Source organism: Rhinoraja longicauda, chromosome 31, assembly GCF_053455715.1.
Source record: "Rhinoraja longicauda isolate Sanriku21f chromosome 31, sRhiLon1.1, whole genome shotgun sequence".
Taxonomy (NCBI): Eukaryota; Metazoa; Chordata; class Chondrichthyes; order Rajiformes; family Arhynchobatidae; genus Rhinoraja; species Rhinoraja longicauda.
In genome coordinates, this window is record NC_135983.1 from 29,065,452 (window position 1) to 29,073,673 (window position 8,222).

At 47.3% G+C, this 8,222-nt stretch overlaps 1 protein-coding gene across 1 annotated transcript in view; it reads left to right on the forward strand.

Annotated features, from left to right (window-relative positions):
- prpf4 (pre-mRNA splicing tri-snRNP complex factor PRPF4) overlaps positions 1–7,865 on the forward strand; it is a 32,931-nt gene extending 25,066 nt beyond the window's left edge. The window contains exons 11-14 of the mRNA XM_078426496.1: positions 382–504; positions 2,306–2,413; positions 4,892–5,010; positions 6,584–7,865. Coding sequence (XP_078282622.1) covers positions 382–504; positions 2,306–2,413; positions 4,892–5,010; positions 6,584–6,777 — 544 coding nt within the window. The 3' untranslated portion in view covers positions 6,778–7,865. The remainder of the gene's footprint in view (positions 1–381; positions 505–2,305; positions 2,414–4,891; positions 5,011–6,583) is intronic.
- Positions 7,866–8,222: the final 357 nt, after the last annotated feature.

Here is an 8,222-nt window from a genome sequence, read left to right on the forward strand (position 1 = left end):
ACGTGGATTAGTTTAGTTTAGAGATACAGCATGGAAACAGGCCCTTCGGCCCACCGGGTCAGCATCGACCAGCGATCCCTGCACAACAACACTATCCTACATGCACTAGGGACAATTTTTATATTTTACATTTACCAAGCCAATTAACCTACAAATCTGCACGTCTTTGGAGTGTGGGAGGAAACCGGAGATCTCGGAGAAACCCATGCAGGTCACGGGGAGAAAGTACAAACTCCGTACAGACGGCACCTGTAGTCAGGATGGAACCCGGGTCTCCGGCGCTGCATTCGCTGTAAGGCAGCAACTCTACCGCTGCACCACCGTGGAAAGCAGTGGTTCCAGAGCGCATGGTGGTACCTGACCTTTGTTTCTGCTGTTTAGCTACGACCACTCCTGGCGACTGTGGGACCTGCAGGCCCAGGAGGAGATCCTGCACCAGGAAGGGCACAGCAAGGGCGTCTATGACATTGCCTTCCACCGTGATGGCTCTCTGGTGGGAACCGGGTGAGTAGAGTCAACCATTAATCCTTCCAATCTTCAGGGACTCAATCCAACCCAATATCCTGCTACATATGTGAACTGGGAAAGCCGGGCCTTCCTTGTTGCATGCTGTCTTTGTACTCCAGTGGCTCAGTGTAACCAAGGTTTTTCCCATTGGCATTGGTGTGCTAGTCAGACTGTTATCCCCACTGTTAGTGACAGGTTCGTTGTCAACCGCACCTTAACACCTTTTTGGTTTCTGCATCTTCAGTCTTGGAATAGTCCATGGAATTGGTTGAAAACTTTCAAATGTTTAAGTTTCCTTATCCTTTTTTCCCCAATTCAGGGATATAATTGAATCACATCACGTGCATAGAAAATGAAACAGCATTTTAGAGTTTAGTTTAGAGATACAGCATGGAAACGGGCCCTTCGGCCCACCAAGACCGTGCCAACCAGCGATCCCCGTACACTAGCACTATCCTACACACACTAGGGACAATTTACAATCTGTGCCAAAGACAATTAACCTGCAAACCTGTACGTCTTTGGAGTGTGGGAGGAAACCGCAGCACCCAGAGAAAACCCACGTGGTCACAGGGAGAACGTACAAACTCCGTACAAGCAGCACACACATTCAGGATCTGACCCGGGTCTCTGGCGCTATGAGGCAGCAACACTACCACTGTGCCACCATGCAGTCCTATTTGAATTAAATTATCATTTGACTGGTTCTTTTCTATTACATATTCAACGCATTCTTCAGTTTTTAACTTGCTCATTCGAGTGACCATCTCCTCCACTTGGTGTGATGTGCACAACTGAAACCATTGTATTTTTGTCAAGCATTGTTGTTTTCTAAACTTTTTTTGTGCTAAGTTGTGACAGTGCATTTGGAAATGGTGGCTGAATGAGGGATGGTGTGGAGGAAGTTATTAGTCCATGTGCTTCACCCAGTGCACTGTTTTTCAAAACTTCCTTTCTGCATTGGGACTGTTTCCACTCTCTTTGTTGTGAGGAATGCTCTTTGTTTACAGAGCATATCTCCATTTCCACATGAAGGTCAAACCGTTCGGAGCATGGAGGGGAGTGTCTAGGGTGTAGGAAGGAACTGCAGGTGCTGGTTTAAAACGAAGATAGACACAAAGTGCTGGAGTAATTCAGCGAGACAGGCAGCATCTCTGGAGAGAAGGAATGGGTGACGTTTCGGGGTCGAGTTCATCAGACTTCTGAAGAAGGGTCTCGACCTGAAATGTCTCCCATTCCTTCTCTCCAGAGATGCTGCCTGTCCCGGTGAGTTACTCCAGCACTTTGTGAGTATCTCGGCAGGATAACCCAACAAGGAGCGGGTAGGGATGAATAAAGTGTGAGCTATAAAGATGCAGTACTGCTGCGCTCAGCTGCAGAGGAGCAGAGGGGTCTGTCTACACGATCCTGAGACAGTAGAACATGTGGACAGACGTGAAAATCAAAGAACTGCAGGTGCTGAAAATCAAAAAGAAATGTGAAAATGCTGGAAACATTTAGTCGGGTAGCACCTGTGGATGGAGAAACAAAGTCAGGTGGTGAAGTGCTGAGAAGTTGGGGAAAGGAGTGTAGAGGAAAAAGTAAATATCTGATGTGGTTGACAGTAGGGTTACTGTGGAGATCCACTGGAATCCTTGCTCCGACTCCATCTGTCCTATAAACGCTGTCTGACTTGCTGAATATTTTCCAAACTTTCTGCCTTGAGGAGGGGTGGGCATTTTGTTATTATTGGCACATTTGGTGCACATCGGAATATTCCTAATGTGGTTTATGCTTGAGTTCTTCTCCTTCTGGTCAGTGGCCTCGATGCCTTTGGACGGTTGTGGGACCTACGGACGGGCCGATGCATCATGTTCCTGGAGGGACATCTGAAGGAGATCTATGGAATCTGCTTCTCTCCCAATGGGTAAGACAACCGGACATGGACCTCAGAAAAGTATTTGACAAGATATAACTTGGAAGAATACGAGAGAGCATGAAAGGTTGTAAACTTGAAGGATGGGTAGCACATTGTTTAAAGAAGGGACTGCAGCACAGTTAAGGGAAGTTTATTCAAACTTCTCCATGGGGTTCCTCAGGGTTCATTACAAAAAGGACTTTTGTTGTCAGTGTACATGAATGATTTTTTACTGGATTAGGTGTGATGAAGAAACGTCAGATTATGCTCCATCAGCAGGTTTGAAGGATTCTAATCAATGATGAAGAAACAACTGATACATGTTTTGACTGGTAGCAATTAATCTCGTGCCTTTCTTTTGCACTCCGGTCCATGTCTCCTTTACAGTGGCCTGGTCTAGAGAACTCGAGTCCTGGCACCATGCAGCAGAAAGCTTGTTTTAACCCTTACATTAAACGTGGTGTACTAAATAGAAATTGCAAAGGAAATTCATAAGATGAGCTGCAAGTGGCCTGCAGAATTTAATGTCAATATATAGAAATGGATTTCATAGTCTTACAGCATGGAAACAGGCCCTTCGGCCAAACTTGCCCAAACCGACCAACATGTCCCAACTACACGAGTCCCACCTGCCTGTGTTTGACCCATATCCCTCGTAACCTGTCCTATCCATATACCCGTCTAAATGTTTCTTGAACGTTGTGATAGTCCCCGCCTCAGCTACCTCCTCTGGCAGCTCACCCACCACATCTTTGTGTGAAAAAGTTACCCCTAAGATTCCTATTAAATCTTTTCCCCTTCACCTTTAAGTGTGTGTATTTTAGTTTTTTTTTAAACCCTCGCCTGTGTCCACCCTTGACCTAACACACTTTGTCCTGCCTCTCCTCTCTCCCAGCTTTTATCCCCTCCCTCCCATAGAGTCATACAGTGATAGTGTGGAAACAGGCCCTTCGGCCCAACTTGCCCACACCGGCCAACATGTCCCATCTACACTAGTCCTACCTACCTGCGCTTGGTCCATATCCCTCCAAACCGGTCCTATCCATGTACCTGTTTCTTACCTCCTCTGGCAGCTTGTTCCATACACCCACCACCCTTTGTGTGAAAAAGTTACCCCTCAGATTCCTATTAAATCTTTTCCCCTTCACCTTGAATCTATGTCTTCTGGTCCTCGATTCCCCTACTCTGGGCAAGAGACTCTGTGCATCTACCCGATCTATTCCTCATGATTTTGTACACATCTATAAAATCACCCCTCGTCCTCCTGCGCTCCATGGAATAGAGACCCAGTCTACTCAATCTCTCCCTAGAGTTCACACCCTCTAGTCCTGGCAACATCCTCGTAAATCTTTTCTGAACCCTTTCAAGCTTGACAATATCTCTCCAATAACATGGTGCCCAGAACTGAACACAATACTCTAAATACGGTCTCTTATACAATTGCAACATGACCTCTCAACTTCCACTCTCCACAGTCTGTCTGTGGAAGGGTCCTGACCGAAACATCGCCTATCCATGGTTCTCCAGGGATGATGCCTGACCTGCTGAGTTACTCCAGCACTTTGTGCCCTGTTGTGTAAACCAGCATCTGCAGTTCCATGTTTGCACGGCCCACCGACCCACATGTTTTGGGGATATGGGAGGAAATAGGAGGAATCTCCTGAGGTTACAGGGAGGGCATATAGTCTGGGCAGAGTCACAGATACAGACAGTGGAGGCAGCAGCTGTACCACTGTCCTACTTGTCTCTGTCTATTGTGCTGCTTTTGATGATTCACTTTGTATCCTAGAGGGACTCTAAACTTGACGTAACCCTTTGATAAACTACCAATTCTTGTGGTGCTGCTGTGTGTCACACTACAGTCACAGACCATTGTGTACAGGGGCAAGTAATCAGATGCCCTATCGGTAATGGCATTACAAACAAAAGGGACCCCCGTTAATGAGGCATGAATAAGGATGTATCACCACAGTTCTGACAGGGAGCTGTTATAGACAATAGGTGCAGGAGTAGGCCATTCGGCCCTTCGAGCCAGCACCACCATTCAATGTGATCATGGCTGATCATTCTCAATCAGTACCCCGTTCCTGCCTTCTCCCCATACCCCCTGACTCCGCTATCTAGCTCTCTCTTGAATGCATTCAGAGAATTGGCCTCCTCTGCCTTCTGAGGTAGAGAATTCCACAGATTCACAACTCTGCGACTGAAAAAGTTTTTCCTCATCTCCGTTCTAAATGGCCTACCCCTTATTCTTAAAATGTGGCCCCTGGTTCTGGACTCCCCCAACATTGGGAACATGTTTCCTGCCTGTAACATGTCCAACCCCTTAATAATCTTATACGTTTCGATAAGATCCCCTCTCATCCTTCTAAATTCCAGTGTATACAAGCCTAGTCGCTCCAGTCTTTCAACATACGAGCTAGCTCCCTGTTCTGGTTATTTGCTTGCTGTTGGGCCTCATTGTGAGCAAGCTGATTTTGTTTTCAGGTATCACGCAGCAACTGGAAGCGGAGACAACAGCTGCAAGGTCTGGGACTTACGGCAGCGGAAATGTATCTACACCATCCCAGCGCACCACAACCTCCTGTCAGCTGTCCGCTTTCAGCGTGAGTATCAGACGCAGGAGGCCCACACCAATGCAACTTTACCAGCGACTTTAGATTTAGCGATACAGCATGAAAACAGGCCCTTCGGCCCGCTGAGTCCGCGACCACCATCGATCATCCTATACACTAATTCCATCTTACAACTTAGCGACAATTTGCATTAGCCAATTAACCTACAAACCTGTACATCTTTGGAGTGTGGGAGGAAACATAGGTCACGGTGAGAACGTACAAACTCCGTACAGACAGCACCCGTAGTCAGGATCGAACCCGGGTCTCTGGCGCCGTGAGGCAGCAACTCTACCGCTGCGCCACTCTCAGGGATGAGAAGACTGGGAGATTTTAATAAACATGTTCAACGTATTTAGACTTTGATGGTGAAAATAAAGTACATCTTTAGTCAAAAGAGTTGGTAACGAGAGGACACAACTTTAATGTGATTTTTTACTTCAAGGTGAACTAGCAGGACCAAGGTTAACTTTTAGCAAGTGATTGAGATGCGGAATACACACCTTGGTCAGAGTAGATTCCATTGGAACTTTCAAAACAAAGTTGAGGAAGTGCTGAAATCCCATGGGATTTTTGGTCGCGCTCGGCTCTGGGATATTCTGGAATGCTGAATGTTACAAATATCCCAACACCCCCAAGGCCCCAAGATACAGGGAGAGGTTGAGCCAGCTGGGACTCTACTCTAGGGTTGCCAACTTCCTCATTCCCAACTTCCTCACTCCCAAATACAGGACAAGGTGACGTCACCGCCCCGTGCCCCATGTGACCTCACCCAGCCAGCGGCCACATGCTCCCGTTCCACCAATGGCGGCCGCCCGGCCCGGGCGGGAGCACGTGGCCGCTGGCTGGGTGAGGTCGCGCGGGGCAGTGATGTCACCCATTGTCCCTTATTTGGGAGTGAGGAAGTTGGCAACCCTACTAATACGGGACAAGGGAGGTCCCGTACGGGACAGTTGGTAAACCCTACTCAACTCCATGGGGAGCAGGAGGATGAGGGGTGACCTTATAGAGATGTATAAAATCATGAGCGGAATAGATTGGCAAGTCTCTTGCCCAGAGAAAGGGAACCGAGAACCAGAGGACATAGGTTTAAGGTAAAGGGGGAAAGGTTGTCACGTGTACCGAGGTACAGTGAAAAGCTTTTGTTGCGTGCTAACCAGTCAGCGGAGAGAGAATACATGATTACAATCAAGCCGTCCACAGTGTGCAGATGAGAGGAGAGGTTTAAAAGAGGAGTGATTATAATGAGTGATTGCAGATCCACTTCTGTGACCAGCACAGAGTTGCCTGGGTTGGGCGCCATCTTGGATCCTGGGAGTAAATAGGGACCTGAGGGGTAATGTTTTCACACCAAGGTGGTGGGTCATGGAACGAGCTGCCGGAGAAGGTAGTTGATGCAGGTATTATCGCAACGTATTATTGAAACATTTGGGGCAGGTTGGGCCAAAGGGCCTGTTTCTACGCTGTGTGACTCTATGATTCATTATACTTTGAAGAGTTTCCTTTCTGCTGCTAATTAGTTGTTCCATCATACAACTAAGTGCTGATTTGTGTCTCCCTGCAGCCACAAATGGGAATTATCTGCTGACCGGTGCCTACGACAACACGGCAAAGATATGGAGCCACCCTGGATGGTCACCGCTCAAAACCATGGCCGGCCACGAAGGCAAAGTGATGGGACTGGACATTTCACCAAACGGCCAGCTGATTGCCACGTGTTCCTACGACAGGACCTTTAAGCTCTGGACATCTGAGTAGACCAAATCGAGCAGAGCGCTGACTGTAAGGCACCCGAAAGAGAGGGTCAGGTAATCTCTGTCCATCAGATGACCGAACCGCTGGACACCAGCTGCCAACTTGTTGATGGGCAGTCGTTCCCTTGGTCTTCTGGTCATGCATTTTATCACTGTCATTTATAGGCTTGTTTTGCTGTTGGACTTTTTCAGTTAATAAAAAATGTGGTCATTTGTAGTTGATGTCAATGAGTGGTCCTCTTCTACAAGCCCCTGGAGATCTAGGTGGTACGGTGACGGAGCAGTAGAGCTACTGCCTTACAGCACCTGAGACACAGGTTCGATCCTGACCACGGGTGCTGTCTGTTCGGAATTTGTACGTTTTCCCTGAGACCGCACCGCATCGGTTTTCTCCGAGATTTTTGGTTTCCTCACACACTCCAACGACGTACAGGTTTGTAGGTTAATTGGCTTGGTATAAATGTAAAATAGCCCCTACAGTGTGTAGGATAGTGTTAATGTGCGGGGATCGCAGGTCGGCGCGGACTCGGTGGGCCCAAGGGCCTGCTTCCGCGCTGTATCTCTAACCTAAACCAAATTAAGCAGGAACTCCGAATTAGACGTTGAATGATATCTCCATTTCCATAAGTAATATCTGTCTTCTGTCTTCTCATTTTCTGCCGAGTGCTTAAAAGTGACAAAAGCAGAACCCCTGGTTTATAAGGTGTTGGTGTCCAAGGTTAACTGACTTTAAAGGCACCATAGACGAGTGTACGGCTAATTCTGGAAGTGAGCCAGAACTGCAGTGTGACACAGAATGCTGGAGTAACTCCGCGGGTCAGGCAGCATCTCGGGAGAGAGGGGATGGGTGATGTTTCGGGTTGAGGCCCTTCTTCAGATTGATGTCAGGGGAGGGGGCGGGTCCCGCACCGAAACGTCACCCATTCTCTCCCGAGATGCCTGACCCACTGAGTTACTCCAGCATTTTGTGTCCACCTTTGATTTTAACCAGCATTTGCTGTTTTTTCCCACCCAGAACTGCAGTGTTCTGCTTGTCTGTGGAATGCAGAGTAGTACCTCTGGAATCTTTGAGTAATGTGTTAACAATGTGAGTGACCAGCCTCTCCTTGCGAGCAGTGCTTTTTAATAAATATTTTGATAAATAACTCTCTCTGTAACTGTTTCCATGAGATGGTGCATCAGATTGAATGATTTCCACCCACTGAACACAACAGACACACTAACTATCCAAACCCCTGGGTTAGGTTCTGGAGCTGATTTATTATTCTGCCTGTAAATTCCCCCACCCCCCAATCTTCAGTTAATTTTCAGATTGTAACACATTTCTGCATAATTGTGTGTGTGTATATATATGTAGAGATCTATATCTGTATATATATGCGCACACACACACAAACACACACACACACACTCTTATAAAAGGACTGGATGAGATAGATGCAGGAAAAA